Source organism: Oncorhynchus clarkii, chromosome 12 (assembly GCF_045791955.1).
Source record: "Oncorhynchus clarkii lewisi isolate Uvic-CL-2024 chromosome 12, UVic_Ocla_1.0, whole genome shotgun sequence".
NCBI lineage: Eukaryota > Metazoa > Chordata > Actinopteri > Salmoniformes > Salmonidae > Oncorhynchus > Oncorhynchus clarkii.
In genome coordinates, this window is record NC_092158.1 from 9,784,489 (window position 1) to 9,805,439 (window position 20,951).

Sequence of the window (20,951 nt, forward strand, 5' to 3'; positions counted from 1 at the left end):
TGTGACTTAGAGGGGGTCATTGACGCCCCAAGGGCTGACAAAATCAAGGTGCGGACAGACACAAACATCAAGGGCTTTCACAGTCTCAGAGTGTGTGTGTGTGTGTGTGTGTGTGTGTGTGTGTTTACAGAGTATGCCTTCCAGACAGACCAGATGTACAACCGTAGAGACCTTTTACCTCTATGGCCTGATAATCACACCAACTGTCTATTGCCTGATAATCACACCAACTGTCTATGGCCTGATAATCACACCAACTGTCTATGGCCTGATAATCACACCAACACTGTCTATGCCCTGATAATCACACCAACTGTCTATGGCCTGATAATCACACCAACTGTCTATGGCCTGATAATCACACCAACTGTCTATGGCCTGATAATCACACCAACACTGTCTATGGCCTGATAATCACACCAACTGTCTATGGCCTGATAATCACACCAACTGTCTATGGCCTGATAATCACACCAACACTGTCTATGGCCTGATAATCACACCAACACTGTCTATGGCCTGATAATCACACCAACACTGTCTATGGCCTGATTATCACACCAACACTGTCTATGGCCTGATAATCACACCAACACTGTCTATGGCCTGATAATCACACCAACACTGTCTATGGCCTGATTATCACACCAACACTGTCTATGGCCTGATTATCACACAAACACTGTCTATGGCCAAATAATCACACCAACACTGTCTATGGCCTGATAATCACACCAACTCTGTCTATAGCCTGATAATCACACCAACACTGTCTATGGCCTGATTATCACACCAACACTGTCTATGGCCTGATTATCACACCAACACTGTCTATGGCCTGATAATCACACCAACACTGTCTATGGCCTGATAATCACACCAACACTGTCTATGGCCTGATAATCACACCAACTGTCTATGGCCTGATAATCACACCAACACTGTCTATGGCCTGATTATCACACCAACACTGTCTATGGCCTGATTATCACACCAACACTGTCTATGGCCTGATAATCACACCAACACTGTCTATGGCCTGATAATCACACCAACACTGTCTATGGCCTGATAATCACACCAACACTGTCTATGGCCTGATTATCACACTGTCTATGGCCTGATAATCACACCAACACTGTCTATGGCCTGATAATCACACCAACACTGTCTATGGCCTGATAATCACACCAACACTGTCTATGGCCTGATAATCACACCAACACTGTCTATGGCCTGATAATCACACCAACTGTCTATGGCCTGATTATCACACCAACACTGTCTATGGCCTGATAATCACACCAACACTGTCTATGGCCTGATAATCACACCAACTGTCTATGGCCTGATAATCACACCAACTGTCTATGGCCTGATAATCACACCAACACTGTCTATGGCCTGATAATCACACCAACAATGTCTATGGCCTAACTGTCGGTCCACACTAATAGCTTAAGATACTACCGTAATGTAGTGTATATCAGATACTACCGTAATGAAGTGTTTTTAAGATACTACCGTAATGTAGTGTATTTAAGATACTACCGTAATGTAGTGTATATAAGATAATTCCGTAATGTAGTCTATATAATATAATTCTGTAATGTAGTGTATATCAGATATTACCGTAATGTATTGAAAACAAGATACTACCGTAATGTAGTGAAAACAAGATGCTACCGTAATGTAGTGTATATGATAGCCACTCCCTTATTTTCCCCTAGGGCTGGCTGAGTATCCTGTATCGGGCTCTCTGTGGAAAACGGCTCTAAAACACTCACTTAGACATTTGATACATGTCGTTGGAGGGCTTGAAGGGGCTTGACTAAGCTTCCAGATGCAACGCTCTTATTACCGTGACAACAGTACCAGACCTGTGTACCAGCCAAACCCCTCGTGGAAATGCGTACTGTAAACCTAGACCAGTCAAGTGACATTCTTCAGATAGAGATCTTGTACGAATCTTGTTGAAGTCTGCTTGGAGATGTAGCCTAGTAGTTAACAGAGAAATTATTGGGCACAGACTAAATTATGAATGTGGCTGGTGCTGTCTACACCTCTCCCCAGAGACCTAGCTCTTCCATTCTCTCCATTGATTTTCATCCAGCAGGAGATATCGCTGTGTCAGCGATTAACAATGTATTCATAGAACTGCAGCATGAATACCAACCCGTGTTTAGTCAGGATCATAACACTGTAAACTAACCCGTGTTTAGTCAGGATCATAACACTGTAAAACTAACCCGTGTTAAGTCAGGATCATAACACTGTAAACTAACCCGTGTTTAGTCAGGATCATAACACTGTAAAACTAACCCGTGTTTAGTCAGGATCATAACACTGTAAACTAACCCGTGTTTAGTCAGGATCATAACACTGTAAAACTAACCCGTGTTAAGTCAGGATCATAACACTGTAAAACTAACCCGTGTTTAGTCAGGATCATAACACTGTAAACTAACCTGTGTTTAGTCAGGATCATAACACTGTAAACTAACCCGTGTTTAGTCAGGATCATAACACTGTAAACTAACCCGTGTTTAGTCAGGATCATAACACTGTAAACTAACCCGTGTTAAGTCAGGATCATAACACTGTAAAACTAACCCATGTGTTAAGTCAGGATCATAACACTGTAAAACTAACCCGTGTTTAGTCAGGATGATGACACTGTAAACTAACCCGTGTTTAGTCAGGATCATAACACTGTAAACTAACCCGTGTTTAGTCAGGATCATAACACTGTAAAACTAACCCGTGTTTAGTCAGGATCATAACACTGTAAACTAACCCATGTTAAGTCAGGATCATAACACTGTAAACTAACCCGTGTTTAGTCAGGATCATAACACTGTAAAACTAACCCGTGTTAAGTCAGGATCATAACACTGTAAAACTAACCCGTGTTAAGTCAGGATCATAACACTGTAAAACTAACCCGTGTTAAGTCAGGATCATAACACTGTAAAACTAACCCGTGTTTAGTCAGGATCATAACACTGTAAACTAACCCATGTTAAGTCAGGATCATAACACTGTAAACTAACCTGTGTGTTTAGTCAGGATCATAACACTGTAAAACTAACCCGTGTTTAGTCAGGATCATAACACTGTAAAACTAACCCATGTGTTTAGTCAGGATGATGACACTGTAAACTAACCCATGTGTTTAGTCAGGATCATGCCACTGTAAACTAACCCATGTGTTTAGTCAGGATCATGACACTGTAAACTAACCCATGTGTTTAGTCAGGATCATGACACTGTAAAACTAACCCGTGTTTAGTCAGGATCATGACACTGTAAACTAACCCATGTGTTTAGTCAGGATCATGACACTGTAAAACTAACCCATGTGTTTAGTCAGGATGATGACACTGTAAACTAACCCATGTGTTTAGTCAGGATGATGACACTGTAAACTAACCCATGTGTTTAGTCAGGATGATGACACTGTAAAACTAACCCGTGTTTAGTCAGGATCATAACACTGTAAACTAACCCATGTGTTTAGTCAGGATCATAACACTGTAAACTAACCCATGTGTTTAGTCAGGATCATAACACTGTAAAACTAACCTGTGTGTTTAGTCAGGATCATAACACTGTAAAACTAACCCGTGTTTAGTCAGGATCATAACACTGTAAACTAACCCATGTGTTTAGTCAGGATGATGACACTGTAAACTAACCCGTGTTTAGTCAGGATCATAACACTGTAAAACTAACCCATGTTAAGTCAGGATCATAACACTGTAAAACTAACCCGTGTTAAGTCAGGATCATAACACTGTAAAACTAACCCGTGTTAAGTCAGGATCATAACACTGTAAAACTAACCCGTGTTTAGTCAGGATCATAACACTGTAAACTAACCCATGTTAAGTCAGGATCATAACACTGTAAAACTAACCCATGTTAAGTCAGGATCATAACACTGTAAACTAACCCGTGTTTAGTCAGGATCATAACACTGTAAAACTAACCCGTGTTTAGTCAGGATCATAACACTGTAAAACTAACCCATGTGTTTAGTCAGGATGATGACACTGTAAACTAACCCATGTGTTTAGTCAGGATCATGACACTGTAAACTAACCCATGTGTTTAGTCAGGATCATGACACTGTAAACTAACCCATGTGTTTAGTCAGGATCATGACACTGTAAAACTAACCCGTGTTTAGTCAGGATCATGACACTGTAAACTAACCCATGTGTTTAGTCAGGATCATGACACTGTAAAACTAACCCATGTGTTTAGTCAGGATGATGACACTGTAAACTAACCCATGTGTTTAGTCAGGATGATGACACTGTAAACTAACCCATGTGTTTAGTCAGGATGATGACACTGTAAAACTAACCCGTGTTTAGTCAGGATCATAACACTGTAAACTAACCCATGTGTTTAGTCAGGATCATAACACTGTAAACTAACCCATGTGTTTAGTCAGGATCATAACACTGTAAAACTAACCTGTGTGTTTAGTCAGGATCATAACACTGTAAAACTAACCCGTATTTAGTCAGGATCATAACACTGTAAACTAACCCATGTGTTTAGTCAGGATGATGACACTGTAAACTAACCCGTGTTTAGTCAGGATCATAACACTGTAAAACTAACCCATGTGTTTAGTCAGGATCATAACACTGTAAACCAACCCGTGTTAAGTCAGGATCATAACACTGTAAACTAACCCATGTGTTTAGTCAGGATCATAACACTGTAAACTAACCCGTGTTAAGTCAGGATCATAACACTGTAAAACTAACCCGTGTTAAGTCAGGATCATAACACTGTAAACTAACCCATGTGTTTAGTCAGGATCATAACACTGTAAAACTAACCTGTGTGTTTAGTCAGGATCATAACACTGTAAACTAACCCATGTGTTTAGTCAGGATCATAACACTGTAAAACTAACCCGTGTTAAGTCAGGATCATAACACTGTAAAACTAACCCGTGTTTAGTCAGGATCATGACACTGTAAACTAACCCATGTGTTTAGTCAGGATCATAACACTGTAAAACTAACCCATGTGTTTAGTCAGGATCATGACACTGTAAAACTAACCCATGTGTTTAGTCAGGATCATGACACTGTAAAACTAACCCATGTGTTTAGTCAGGATCATAACACTGTAAAACCAACCCGTGTTTAGTCAGGATCATAACACTGTAAACTAACCCATGTGTTTAGTCAGGATGATGACACTGTAAACTAACCCGTGTTTAGTCAGGATCATAACACTGTAAAACTAACCCATGTTTTAAGTCAGGATGATGACACTGTAAACTAACCCATGTGTTTAGTCAGGATCATAACACTGTAAAACTAACCCGTGTGTTTAGTCAGGATCATGACACTGTAAACTAACCCATGTGTTTAGTCAGGATCATAACACTGTAAAACTAACCCATGTGTTTAGTCAGGATGATGACACTGTAAAATAACCCATGTGTTTAGTCAGGATGATGACACTGTAAACTAACCCATGTGTTTAGTCAGGATCATGACACTGTAAACTAACCCGTGTTTAGTCAGGATCATAACACTGTAAACTAACCCATGTGTTTAGTCAGGATCATAACACTGTAAAACTAACCCATGTGTTTAGTCAGGATCATAACACTGTAAACTAACCCATGTGTTTAGTCAGGATCATAACACTGTAAACTAACCCATGTGTTTAGTCAGGATCATAACACTGTAAAACTAACCCATGTGTTTAGTCAGGATCATAACACTGTAAACTAACCCATGTGTTTAGTCAGGATCATAACACTGTAAACTAACCCATGTGTTTAGTCAGGATGATGACACTGTAAACTAACCCATGTGTTTAGTCAGGATGATGACACTGTAAACTAACCCATGTGTTTAGTCAGGATCATGACACTGTAAACTAACCCGTGTTTAGTCAGGATCATAACACTGTAAACTAACCCATGTGTTTAGTCAGGATCATAACACTGTAAAACTAACCCATGTGTTTAGTCAGGATCATAACACTGTAAACTAACCCATGTGTTTAGTCAGGATCATAACACTGTAAACTAACCCATGTGTTTAGTCAGGATCATAACACTGTAAAACTAACCCATGTGTTTAGTCAGGATCATAACACTGTAAACTAACCCATGTGTTTAGTCAGGATCATAACACTGTAAACTAACCCATGTGTTTAGTCAGGATCATAACACTGTAAAACTAACCCATGTGTTTAGTCAGGATCATGACACTGTAAACTAACCCATGTGTTTAGTCAGGATGATGACACTGTAAACTAACCCATGTGTTTAGTCAGGATCATAACACTGTAAACTAACCCATGTGTTTAGTCAGGATGATGACACTGTAAACTAACCCATGTGTTTAGTCAGGATCATGACACTGTAAACTAACCCATGTGTTTAGTCAGGATGATGACACTGTAAACTAACCCATGTGTTTAGTCAGGATCATGACACTGTAAACTAACCCATGTGTTTAGTCAGGATCATGACACTGTAAACTAACCCATGTGTTTAGTCAGGATGATGACACTGTAAACTAACCCATGTGTTTAGTCAGGATCATAACACTGTAAACTAACCCATGTGTTTAGTCAGGATGATGACACTGTAAACTAACCCATGTGTTTAGTCAGGATCATGACACTGTAAACTAACCCATGTGTTTAGTCAGGATGATGACACTGTAAACTAACCCATGTGTTTAGTCAGGATGATGACACTGTAAACTAACCCATGTGTTTAGTCAGGATCATGACACTGTAAACTAACCCATGTGTTTAGTCAGGATGATGACACTGTAAACTAACCCATGTGTTTAGTCAGGATCATGACACTGTAAACTAACCCATGTGTTTAGTCAGGATGATGACACTGTAAACTAACCCATGTGTTTAGTCAGGATCATGACACTGTAAACTAACCCATGTGTTTAGTCAGGATCATGACACTGTAAACTAACCCATGTGTTTAGTCAGGATGATGACACTGTAAACTAACCCATGTGTTTAGTCAGGATGATGACACTGTAAACTAACCCATGTGTTTAGTCAGGATCATGACATTGTAAACTAACCCGTGTGTTTAGTCAGGATCATTACACTGTAAACTAACCCATGTGTTTAGTCAGGATGATGACACTGTAAACTAACCCATGTGTTTAGTCAGGATCATGACACTGTAAACTAACCCATGTGTTTAGTCAGGATCATGACACTGTAAACTAACCCATGTGTTTAGTCAGGATCATGACACTGTAAAACTAAAGATTTCTCATGATGTCAAGCAAAGAGGCACTGAGTTTGAAGGAAGGCTTTGAAATACATCCACAGCTACACCTCCAATTGACTCAAATGATGTCAATTAGCCTATCAGAAGCTTCTAAAGCCACAAAATCATTTTCTGGAATTTTCCAAGCTGTTTAAAGGCACAGTCAACTTAGTGTATGTAAACGTCTGGCCCACTGGAATTGTGATACAGTGAATTATAAGTGAAATAATCTGTCTGTACACAATTGTTGGAAAAATTACTTGTGTCAAGCACAAAGTAGATGTCCTAACCGACTTGCCAAAACTATAGTTTGTTTACAAGGAATTTGTGGAGTGGTTGAAAAAAACTGTTTAATGACTCCACCCTAAGTGTATGTAAACTTCCGACTTCAACTTTATATACACTGAGTATACAAAACCTTAACAACACCTGTTCTTTCCATTACATAGACTGACCAGGTGAATCCAGGTGAAAGCTCTGATCCCTTATTGATGTAAGATACAATTGATACAATTGAGAAATGATTTGTATGTGTGCCATTCAAAGGGGTGAAAGGGCAAGACAAAAGATGTAAGTGCCTTTGAACAGGTTATGGTAGTAGATGCCAGGCGCACCGGTTTGTGTGAAGAACTGCAAAGCTGCTGGGTTTTTTCACACTCAACAGTTTCCCGTGTGTATCAAGAATGGTCCACCATATCCAACCAACTTGACTCAACTGTAGGAAGCATTGTTGTCAACATGGGCCAACATTAGAGGTCGACCGATTAATCGGAATGGCCGATTAATTAGGGCCGATTTCAAGTTTTCATAACAATCGGAAATCGGTATTTTTGGATGCCGATTTGTCAATTATTATTATTTATTTTTTTACAACTTTATTTAATCTTTATTTAACTTGGCAAGTCAGTTAAGAACACATTCTTATTTTCAATGACGGCCTAGAAACGGTGGGTTAACTGCCTCGTTCAGGGCAGAGCGACAGATTTTTACCTTGTCAGCTCGGGGGATCCAATCTTGCAACCTTACAGCTAACTAGTCCAACGCAATAACTAAAGCAGTCAATTAACAACCATAAAGCTCACAGCATCAAGCCTCTCCCAACCCACTCTAGTTTCCCTTTACCTGGCTCTCCCTTCCTCCCTCCCTTTACCCGGCTCTCCCTTCCTCCCTTTACCTGGCTCTCCCTCCTTCCCTTTACCTGGCTCTCCCTTCCTCCCTTTACCTTGCTCTCCCTCCCTCCTTCCCTTTACCTGGCTCTCGCTCCCTCCCTCCCTTTACCTGGCTCTCCCTCCCTTTACCTGGCTCTCGCTCCCTCCCTCCCTTTACATGGCTCTCCCTCCCTTTACCTGGCTCTCCCTCCCTCCCTTTACCTGGCTCTCCCTCCCTTTACCTGGCTCTCCCTCCCTCCCTTTACCTGGCTCCCTTCCTCCCTCGCTTTACCTGCCTCTCCCTCCCTCCCTTTACCTGGCTCTCCCTCCTTCCCTTTACCTGGCTCTCCCTTCATCCCTTTACCTTGCTCTCCCTCCCTCCTTCCCTTTACCTGGCTCTCGCTCCCTCCCTCCCTTTACCTGGCTCTCCCTCCCTTTACCTGGCTCTCGCTCCCTCCCTCCCTTTACCTGGCTCTCCCTCCCTTTACCTGGCTCTCCCTCCCTCCCTTTACCTGGCTCTCCCTCCCTTTACCTGGCTCTCCCTCCCTCCCTTTACCTGGCTCTCCCTCCCTCCCTTTACCTGGCGCTCCCTCCCTCCCTTTACCTGGCTCTCCCTCCCTCCTTCCCGTTACCTGGCTCTCCCTCCCTTTACCTGGCTCTCCCTTCCTCCCTTTACCTGGATCTCCCTCCCTCCCTTTACCTGGCTCTCCCTCCCTCCCTTTACCTGGCTCTCCCTCCCTCCTTCCCTTTACCTGGCTCTCGCTCCCTCCCAGTGGCTTCACAGCCTCAATAGCTAATACATATGACCTGCAATCCATGGTTTATATACATCATTGGCCCCGAACTGTTGCATCAGAGCCACCACCATCTTCTTTAATCATTAACTGCCTTTGATAACTCCATGATTGGCCCTGCTGACCACAGTCCCATTGACTTCCTTTCAGAGGAAGCCCATACTTATTGTCATTATGGACTCCACAGAAGAAGGGATAATTTTGTCAATTTAAAGGCTTAAAATCAGATGGTAACAAGTGCTACTCTTAGTATTGTGTTACACCACATTCAAATAGAATGACTAGAACAGGACAATATATTATATGTCTACGCTACACCATTCTGTTTCTGTTCACAGGATTTACATTTATAAAATGTGCGTCATTCGATATTTCATTTGTAGCAAGTTGGTATAAGAAATGTGTTAAGGATTTGAACGATTTGTGTAGCCTATTACTCACGGTCTTCTTCTTCAACACGCATGGCATGCCAATGGAATCTGTCCAAAACATTCGCGAGTCATTTACCCAACGATCTATCATCAGTGGGAGACCACTACACTGCATCAGCTATTTTTCAGCTAATTATAGGCTATCCACGCGTTCTTTCACAATCACATGGAGCAATGTTCTGTCATGGCTGTACAGTCTCCAAACGTTTAGAAAACATGTCAAATTAATTAATTCAATAGGCTATTGATTTAATGACACGTAACATGTAAATGCTATATAGCTACCTGTAAATATCTTTAAAACAATAATAGTTCCGTCTATTTCTACTGATTAAATTAAATCCAATCGATAATTGCCTTGGCAAGATTTAGTTTTCACAAGTCCATTTGGTGGATTGTAAAATAAATGCATGTGTGCAACAGCTTTGCGGTAAATAGTATAATAAAGTCACTACACTTAACTTAGTATTAGGCTACACAGGAAAATACACTCGTGGTTACTGACCCGTCAACATGTAGTTCTGATTTCGGTCACATAAGACAGTTTGCCGTTCGGTAAATAGCCCCGTACTCCAATTTTATAAAGGCTCCTACTTCAGAATGATTTTCAACACATCAAGAAGGGTTCTCGCGGAACATGCTTCGCGCACCGGCTGATAGACAATGGGATTAACAACGTTCCAACCCCTCCCCTCCGCTCTCCCAGAGCTGTGCCGGTGATCGCGGGAGTAGAGCGAGAGAGAGGGAAAGAGAGAGAGGGAAAGAGAGAGAGAGAGAGAGAGACAGAGAGAGAGAGATAGAGAGAGAGAGAGACAGAGAGAGAGAGAGAGAGAGACAGAGAGAGAGAGACAGAGAGAGAGAGAGAGAGAGAGAGACAGAGAGAGAGAGAGAGAGAGAGAGAGAGACAGAGAGAGAGAGAGACAGAGAGACAGAGAGAGAGAGAGAGAGAGACAGAGAGAGAGACAGAGAGAGAGAGAGAGACAGAGAGACAGAGAGAGAGAGAGAGAGAGAGAGAGAGAGAGAGACAGAGAGAGAGACAGAGAGAGAGAGAGAGAGAGAGAGAGAGAGAGAGAGAGAGACAGAGAGAGAGAGAGAGAGAGAGAGAGAGAGACAGAGAGAGAGAGAGAGACAGAGAGAGAGACAGAGAGAGAGACAGAGAGAGAGAGAGAGAGAGAGAGAGAGAGAGAGAGAGAGAGAGAGAAGGGATTTTTTGGCAGAGAAAGCACAGACTCCAGAGAAAGAGACATGGTCTACAGATTTTCACTTTGCCTGAGTAGATGCGCTTTGCAGTATAGCATATGGTAGGTTTGTATGCTTGTTAGCAATTTTAAGGGATTCATGTTAGGCTACCCTATGCATACTGAGAAACAAATGGTATTGCACTTTTACAATGGTATTATACTCTAATGTATTAGTAACCCTGGTCACAAAGAAAACTATTTTCCTGATCTGACTCGAGCTCTCTGACCGTTTACATCAATCACTCTCACACTCGTTGACCTTAGACGTTCTTAGCCTCTGATTCCCTGTCTGGCCATGTATACCCTCACTGCATTCCTTACATGTCCTGTTGTCTACACGTAGTTCCTCCATACAGGAGGTACTGTATCTTCCCCAGGATGTCCTGTATCACTGACAGAACTTATTTTTTAAATTTTTTTTAGGGAAGTTCCCAGTGGTTATTCATACTGCCTCTGACTACTGAGTCATCAGGAGAAAATCCTATTTGATTGTAGAAGAGACATAGGCGTGACTCATCATGTAAATGTACAGCGTTCCAGCCGTCTGTAACCATTGTTAGGATGATGGACCCTTGTGCCATGTCAATAACTGTGTATCACACTGTTGGACAGGACAGGGATCAGAGTGGACTGACAAAGTGACATACTTCATTACACTTGAGAGGAATCAAGATTTCGTAAGACTTTATTTTCATAGTCCATCTGTAGACACTCGACAAACTATTAATATACTTTCAGTCATTTTGAACAATTCCACTGAATTCCACTAGTAGGTTTCGGGAACAATGCCCCGGGGAGAGAGAGACCTTCGTTGGTCACACCTGGTTGAGTAATAGTGTGTACGTTAACTAGAAATACACTGACATTCCAAACAGAGTCACCAGTCATCCACATGGTAATGTGAAGAGAGCTTGAGCAAAATTGGGAGCTGGCCCAATGCGACTGTTTCTTCAGGCATTTCTCCATTTCTTAGGCATTGTGAGGATTGATTGTCATGCAAACGTATTGAGATAGTCCCAGTGTCCCGGGACTGCTTTGTTCTTATTGAAATAAAATGGCCTGTTGCATTTTCCAAATCTACGTCCCAAATGACCCTACTACTTTTAACTAGGGCTCAGGCCTGGTCTAAAGTAGTGCACTATATAGGGAATAGGGTGCCATTTGGGAAGCATCCCCAGTATTCTGTCTTTTTCCCAAACACTAAACGTTGGAAGATGATAAACAGGATTATATACAGCTGCATACATACCATAGCTGCTGAACCAAGCTCTCTCTCTCCCTCTCTCTGTGTGTGTGTGTGTGTGTGTGTGTGTGTGTGTGTGTGTGTGTGCGTGCCTGCGTGCGTGTGTGTGCGTGTGTTTGTGTGTGTGTGTGCGTGTGTGTGTGAGTGCGTGTGTGTGCGTGCGTGTGTGTGTGTGTGTGGGGGGGGGGGGGGGGGGGGGGTAGCTGCTACCAAGCCAGTTCAGTTCCTTGTGCTATTTCCTGTTTCTGTTCTAGTTTCATTTTAGACAGTAGGGTCAAATTGGTGAATAGCAGGCAGAGAAGCAAATACAGTACAGTTAGTCTGGATACCGGCTGTTAAACACAGTACAGTTAGTCTGGATACCGGCTGCTAAACACAGTACAGTTAGTCTGGATACCGGCTGTTAAACACAGTACAGTTAGTCTGGATACCGGCTGTTAAACACAGTACAGTTAGTCTGGATACCGGCTGTTAAACACAGTACAGTTAGTCTGGATACCGGCTGTTAAACACAGTACAGTTAGTCTGGATACCGGCTGCTAAACACAGTACAGTTAGTCTGGATACCGGCTGCTAAACACAGTACAGTTAGTCTGGATACCGACTGTTAAACACTGTACAGTTAGTCTGGATACCGGCTGCTAAACACTGTACAGTTAGTCTGGATACCGGCTGCTAAACACAGTACAGTTAGTCTGGATACCGGCTGTTAAACACAGTACAGTTAGTCTGGATACCGGCTGTTAAACACAGTACAGTTAGTCTGGATACCGGCTGTTAAATACAGTACAGTTAGTCTGGATACCGGCTGTTGAATACAGTACAGTTAGTCTGGATACCGGCTGTTAAATACAGTACAGTTAGTCTGGATACCGGATGCTAAACACAGTACAGTTAGTCTGGGTACCGGCTGCTAAACACAGTTCAGTTAGTCTGGATACTGGCTGTTAAATACAGTACAGTTAGTCTGGATACCGGCTGCTAAACACAGTACAGTTAGTCTGGATACCGGCTACAAAATAGAGTACAGTTAGTCTGGATACCGGCTGCTAAACACAGTACAGTTAGTCTGGATACCGGCTGTTAAACACAGTACAGTTAGTCTGGATACCAGCTGCTAAACACAGTACAGTTAGTCTGGATACCGGCTGCTAAATACAGTACAGTTAGTCTGGATACCGGCTGTTAAATACAGTACAGTTAGTCTGGATACCGGCTGCTAAACACAGTACAGTTAGTCTGGATACCGGCTGCTAAACACAGTACAGTTAGTCTGGATACCGGATGCTAAACACAGTACAGTTAGTCTGGATACCGGCTGTTAAATACAGTACAGTTAGTCTGGATACCGGCTGTTAAATACAGTACAGTTAGTCTGGATACCGGCTGCTAAACACAGTACAGTTAGTCTGGATACCGGCTGCTAAACACAGTACAGTTAGTCTGGATACCGGCTGTTAAACACAGTACAGTTAGTCTGGATACCGGCTGCTAAACACAGTACAGTTAGTCTGAATACCGGCTGTAAACACAGTACAGTTAGTCTGGATACCGGCTGCTAAATACAGTACAGTTAGTCTGGATACCGGCTGCTAAATAGCCTCCATGTCTTGATGTCTAAAAAAAACTGTAGCAATAATAATGTTGATTCTTTCTCAATTCAGTTGTTGTAACAAAGACTCCAGAATAAAAATGGTCATTAGTCTGTCCTCTAACGCCCTAATCTGGTGCAGAGAGAGAGTCAATAATAGTGACATCGTGTTTACTGTGGCAGCTGAAGAGACAAGAAGCAGCTCCGAAGCAATGTGAATGAAAAACAAACTGGTTTGAATATGCAAAGCCACGGTCCACAGATGCAGTACTATTAGTACCGTCTGCGTTCCCAATGGCACCCTATTCCGTCCACTGTGTACTACCTTTGACCAGAGACCTATAGACCCTGCTATAAAGTGGTGCACTATATAGGGAATAGGGTGCCATTTATTACACATACATTGTACTGAAGAGTTGAGTTGAAGCAGGACCAAGGCCTTGTCTTGACTGGGACATAGCTTGATGGCTGTTTGTTGTTGTCTACAGAGGGAGAGGGGGAGCAGTTCTCCTGTGTAATAAAGAATGGAATTGGCTGTTTACAGTAAACTCTGTACTGGGTGATTCCTCATGAAATCAAGACCAAAAAAATACCATGATTTTCACGACGTTTAATAAATAGAATGTTCCTTTTGGAGGAAAGATTGTTGACATTTATTTGGCATTGGTATCTAAAAGCAGAATTGAGAAATAATTGATCAAATTTGGCGTATTTATGGCATTTTGGCCTTACCCAGGCCTCCTTTAACCTCTACAGAATCGGTGGGCTTAAACACTTGTTAATCTAACTGCACTGTAGCTATTACAGTGAAAGAATACCGTGCTATTGTTTGAGGAGAGTGCACAGTTATGAACTTGAAAAGTTATTAATAAACCAATTAGGCACATTTGTCTTGATACAACATTTTGAACAGAAATGCAATGGTTCATTGGATCAGTCTAAAACATTGCACATACACTGCTGCCATCAAGTGGCCAAAATCTAAATTGTGCCTGGGCTGGAATAATACATTATGGCCTTTCTCTTGCATTTCAAAGATGATGGTACAAAAAATATATATATATTTGTATTATCTTTTACCAGATCTAATGTGTTATATTCTCCTACGTTCCTTTCAGATTTCCACAAGCTTCAAAGGGTTTCCTTTCAAATAGGGGGAGCAGCGGGGCGGGGGTATGGGGGGGGGGGGTGAGAAGTGAATGAAACAATAATACAAATGTCAATCTATATACATACTGTACATATTTACAACTGTAAGTGTAATAAATGTCCATGGGGGTGGAGGAAGGGTAAATGGGGTGAGGGGAAGAATGTCCACAGTGGGAGCAGTAGGAGGGGGGGGTAACCGGGTGGTATCCGGCTAGTGATAGTGACTAAAGTTCAGGGCAGGGTACTAGGCGTAGGCCGGCCAGTGGTGACTATTTGACAGTCTAATGACCTTGAGATAGAAACTGTTTTTCAGTCTCTCGGTCACAGCTTTGATGCACCTGTATTGACCTTGCCTTCAGGATGGTAGTGGGGAGAACAGGCCATGGCTCAGGTGGCTGAGGTCCTTAATGATCTTCTTGGCCATCCTGAGACACCTGGTGTTGTATGTGTCCTGGAGGGCCTGTAGTGTGCGCCAATTGGTGCGTTCGGCTGAGCTAATCACCCTCTGTAGAGCCTTGCGGTCAGAGGCGGTGGAGTTGCCGAACCAGGCAGTGATGCAGTATGCTCTCGATGGTGCTACTGTAAAATACTGTGGGGGGCCCTCGGCGACAGGCCAAATTGATTCAGCCTCCTGAGGTTGAAGAGTCACTGTCGTGCCTTCTTCACTACTGTGTCCGTGTGGTTTGACCATTTCAGTTTCTCGGGGATGTGTACAGCGAAGGAATTTGCAGTTTTTGACCATCTCCACGGTGGCCCGTTGATGAGGATGAGGGGGGTTGCCCAACCTGGTTCCTACCGAAGTCCACAATCAGCTCCTTTGTTTTGTTGAGGGAAAAGTTGGTTACCTGGCAACACGCTGTCAAAGTGCCGACCTGCTTTCTCTAGACTGAGGACGCCCTGAGGGGACTGAGGACGCCCATCAGGAAGTCCAGGACCCAGTTGCATAGGGAGGCGTTCAGTCCCAGGGCTGTGAGCTTTGTGGTGAGCTTAGAAGGCAATAGGGTATTGAAGGCCGAGCTGTAGTCAGTGAACAGCATCCTCCCATATAGATTCCTTTTGTCCAGGTAGGTGCAATGGCGAATGCGTCTTCGGTGTATCTGTCGGGCGGTAGATGAATTTGAGAGGGTGGAGTGTGTCGGGGGGGGGGGGGGGGGGGGGGGGGGGGGTGATATGGTCTTTGACTAGCATCTCGAAGCACTTCATGATGACAGAAGAGAGTGCTTCTGGTTGGTAGTCATTTAGTTCAGTTACTTTCCCTTTCTTGGGCACAAGGATGATAATTGACATCTTGAAGCAGGTGGGTATAGCAGCCAGCTGGGAACGATTAGGGATGCCATCAGGGCCAGCAGCCTGAGCTAGAGAGAGGTTGAAAATGTCAGAGAACACAACGCGGCTAGGGATTCCGTCTGGTCCGGAAGCCCTGCAAGGTTTAACACCCTTGAATGACTTGCATATGTCCTCCTTGGAGACTGTAAGCATGGCACCCTCGTTGTCCTCATTGGTTTCCCATCATCTATGCATTTTTTATGAATCCGGTGACTGAGTCGGCCATTCATTTGATGTTATTCCCAGAGGAGCCCCTGAACATATTCCGGTCCACGTGATAAAAGCGTCTTGGAGCATGGATTCTGATTGGTCAGAATCTTTGAGAGCATTTCTGGCGTCGGCCTGGGGCGGGATATACACAGCCGTGGCGGTAATCCATGAGAACTCTCTCGGAAGGTAATAAGGGCGACATTTGATGACCAAGTGTTTCAATATGAGAGAGCAGAAACTCTTAACTTCCTGTATGTTTCCCCCTGTCGTACCATGTGCTGTTGGTCATAAAGCAGAACCCACCACCTTTGCTCTCGCCAGAGAGAGACCATTCCTATCCACTAGATGAACTGTAAAACCTGCTGGTTGTATACAATCCGTTTGGATGTCAGAGGAAAGCCAAGTCTCAGAAAACAGAGTATGTTGCAAAATCATATTTCCCTCTGGAAGGAGATCCTCACTCTTGAGTTCCTCAAGTTTATTGACTAATTATTGAACATTGGCAAATTGTATGCTCGGTAACGGAGGACGGGTTGCCCGGCATTTCGATCTTACTAAGACCCCTCCACGTCCGCTTCTCCGTTGGCGTCTTCCTTTCCTTCTCTCCGGTAGGTCTCCCAGGCTACCCGGCGTCTCACTGAACAGGCTAGACCATTGCACCTCCGTCTCCGGGAATTTGGATAAGTCGAGTGGACAGTGAGTACCCAGCGGTTCATGTTCCAATAGTTCTACCCAGTTGTATGAAGTAATGTTTCAAAATAAACTGGGTACGAAAATTAAGAAAAACACTAGAAAAAACACTAGAAAAAGTAGAAACCTGCAAAATCTTGTATGAGCTCGATGGCAAAGCTACCATCTTGGACAAAGCCCTCGATTAGATCAATTCAATCAGTATTTGATATAGAGGGGGACCATTGTCTCCTGACCCATCAAATCAAGGTATATGTCAATCAATGACCACTGTAAAGGGCCAGACGATATGCTTGACTGGAACACACACATCCTGCCAGAAAGCAATCAAACCTGAGATGTGAGAGATGCCAAGCTGCACCCACAGTGAGGTATGATTTTGGGTACAAATTAAGTGAAATGTCAAGAAGACAACTGTGCAGCTTCCTTCCATTCCTTCACTAAAACACACATCCCTGAACAGAGAGAGAGAGAGAGAGAGAATGTGTGTGTGTGTGTGAGAGAGAGAGAGGCAGAAAGAGAGAGAGAGAGAGAGAGAGAGAGATAAATGCTAAGCAGCACCCACGGTGAGATATTCAGGATATTCTATACAACTCTTGCTCTCCAGCTGCTAATGCCGGGCTGGCTGGCGTCTTTGTCTCCAGGGAGACCGTCGTGGCGTCGTCCCATGAAGAGTCCTGTCGTGCTGAGGTATGCCCACCAGAGAGGACTACAGTGCCTTGCCCTTGCCACCGGTTACCTGTAGCGACAGCTGTGACCACTCTGAATTCACCACGGTTCAGGCTCCAGACAAAGGAGGAGTCAGTGAGACCCTCATCACCTCCACATAAAACCTATTCAGCACTGTCTCATAGTACCTCCAGAAAATATCTCTCTGTCCCTGATTTTGTGCAGGTACACTGTCTCAGTGTGACCATAGACAAAATATATGGTATTGTGTCAAATATTGTCTCTCTCTCTCTCTCTCTGGTTTAGAAGCAACAAGAACTTTGTATAATGTAACTAACTATAAGATATTCAGCGTTGAATTGAGACTTGAGTAAGTTATCCAAGCTATCAAGTCTGTGCCGTTGCCTGCACCTGATAACATTTAATCTAGAATCATTAGTGACTGATAGGGATACTGACATGGAGTTCCAGTTACCACTGCATTATGACACAGTAAGTACATTACTTGAAGAAACTCCACCTCTGCAGCGACAGCAACATGAACCTGTCAGTCAGTTAGATTAGGTCTCTGGCCGTCATTCACAGGTCAACACCTCCAGGCCTGCTCCATCTGGCCACGATGACAGGGATATGAAAGGGGCAGTACACGGACACCATAGAAATAGAATGACAGAATTATATATTAAAGAATTATATATTTAAAATAATTATATTTATGCGAGACACTAAAGGAACAGGAACTGATACTCAAGGCAATCAAATGCCAGCCAGAGAGCAACTCTAGAAGATGTGGATCACTCTGGATAAGAGCATCTGCTCCATAATGCTTTGCTCGCTTGTGTGTATGTGTTGTGTTGGTCAGACTGGCTGGCCCTCAATAGGACCCTCAGCCTTAGCAGTAGTTCCATGAGCTGCTATGTGTTCCGGTCAGTGTACTTAATTAGTGATCTAGTATCTAACGCTCACAGGTGGTCGACGACAAAGGTCTGCTCTGTACTGTAATGAACTGCAAATACCTGGGGGTCCTGAGACGTGCAGAGGTCCTATTCTTGGTCCCACGTTTACTTAAAAGACTTCAGTAACAAACCAATAATTCTTATGTGAAACATTTGACATTGTTTTGATGCATTATCAATGTGAAAAGTAGCAGAGAGATTCCCCAAAGGGACGAAAAAAAGGTTGTGGGAAAAACAGGCTAATTCTAAAATGAGCCCATCGTTTTCTCTGGCTCTGATCCTAGAGCCAAGTAGACATAGGAAGCAGCAGCTGCTGGGCGGTAAACAGACAATTCAGACACATAGCAGCTCAGCATTGTTTGGTCTGAATGACTTAAACATGCCACACTTCCTCCTGTTAGGTCCAAGGGACATAGCTACAGTTATTTTATGAAATAAAAATCAAATCAAATCACACACACCAGATGTATCAATAAAGTGTGTGTGTGTGTGTGTGTGTGTGTGTGTGTGTGTGTGTGTGTGTGTGTGTGTGTGTGTGTGTGTGTGTGTGTAACACTTTCATTGGGCAAAGCAGAGCCCTGTGTATGACATGCAGGGACAAGTTGAGATTCAATATAATGTCTAATGATAGTCTGGGAACGTCTCAGTTCACCCACATAAATACCTGTCCTGTTCACAGAGCTGCACAGGAAGTCACACAGAGCTGCACAGGAAGTCACACAGAGCTGCACAGGAAGTCACACAGAGCTGCACAGGAAGTCACCCCGAGGTCACAGGATAGGTAACTTTGGTAACATAGTGAGACAAATATTTCAACGGATGTATAAATGTGATTTATCTGCTTGGCATTTCCACTGACTACCAAATATGGTAGTAAAAGGAAGCCCACTGGCTGGCAATGGGAGAAGATGGAGCGAGATGGATTTTGGCCAACATTCTTCACATTTTCTCATCAATTAAACATTGGATCTCAGTACAGTGTTCTGTTCCCAAAACAAGAATCTGTTATGAACGGAGTTGACTAAGTTTTGTAGACTTGACCCTTTGCAAAAATGTTGCCCGGCATCTCAACCCCTCCACATCTGCTTCTCCATTGGCGTCTTCCTTTGTTTCTCTCCGGTAGGATTCCCAGGCTACCCGGTACCTCACCGAAGAGGCTAGACCCACGTCCTCTTCTATACTCCAAAATGCTCCAACATCCTCTTCTATAAACAGCCTCTTTAAATCATTTAACAGAGCTTTGTTTGGCCATTTTACTTGTTTTTTGTGAATCTTAGCTAGTGAATCTTAGCTAGCTAGATAACAGTGAGTAGCTTAGACAGCATAGATTAGTCTGTTATTGAGCGCTAGAGATGTAGACCTACTCTGACTGACTGTCAGGTTCATGTTGCTGTCACTGCAGAGGTGGAGTTTCTTCAAGTAATGTACTTACATACTTATAATGCAGTGGTAACTGGAACTCCATGTCAGGGCTCCCGAGTGGCTTAGCGGTCTAAAGGCACTGCGTCTCAGTGCTAGAGGCGTCACTACAGACCCTGGTTCGATCCCGGGCTATATCACAACCGGCCATGACCGGCGCACAATTGGCCCAGTGTCGTCCGGGTAAGGGTTTGGCTGGGGTAGGCCATCATTGTAAGTAAGAATTTGTTCATAACTGACTTCCCTAGTTAAATAAAGGTTACAATTTTTTTTAATTAAAAGACATTCTACACAAAATGCCATACCTAAGATGATATTACCTAACATACAGTGGCAAGCGAAAGTATTCACCCCCTTGGCCTTTTTCTAATTTTGTTGTCTTACAACCTGGAATTAACACAACATGCCTACCACTTTGAAGATGCAAAATATTTTTTCTTGTGAAACAAACAAGAAATAAGACAAAAAAACATGTGTGCATAACTATTCACCCCCACAAAGTCAATACTTTGTAGAGACACCTTTTGCAGCAATTACAGCTGCAAGCATCTTGGGGTAAGTCTCTATAAGCTTGGCATATCTGAGATTTTTTGCCCATTCTTCAAGGCAAAACTGCTCCAGCTACTTCAAGTAGGATGGGTTCCGCTGGTGTACAGCAATCTTTAAGTCAGACCACAGATTCTCAGTTGGATTGAGGTCTGGGCTTTGACTAGGCCATTCCAAAACATTTAAATGTTTCCCCTTTAACCAGTGTGTTGCTTTAGCAGTATGCTTAGGGTCATTGTCC

At 43.1% G+C, this 20,951-nt stretch overlaps 1 protein-coding gene across 4 annotated transcripts in view; it reads right to left on the reverse strand.

The window, feature by feature from the left end:
- The window catches only part of LOC139422692 (Rho GTPase activating protein 24), a 209,303-nt gene that overhangs the window by 28,979 nt on the left and 159,373 nt on the right, over positions 1-20,951 (reverse strand). Inside the window, exon 1 of one of the 4 annotated variants that reach the window (XM_071173909.1) lies at positions 10,176-10,362. The exons of the other annotated variants lie outside the window; for them this stretch is intronic. Coding sequence (XP_071030010.1) covers positions 10,176-10,185 — 10 coding nt within the window. The 5' untranslated portion in view covers positions 10,186-10,362. Of the gene's footprint in view, positions 1-10,175; positions 10,363-20,951 lie in introns of those variants that run through there. 4 annotated transcript variants of the gene reach the window in all.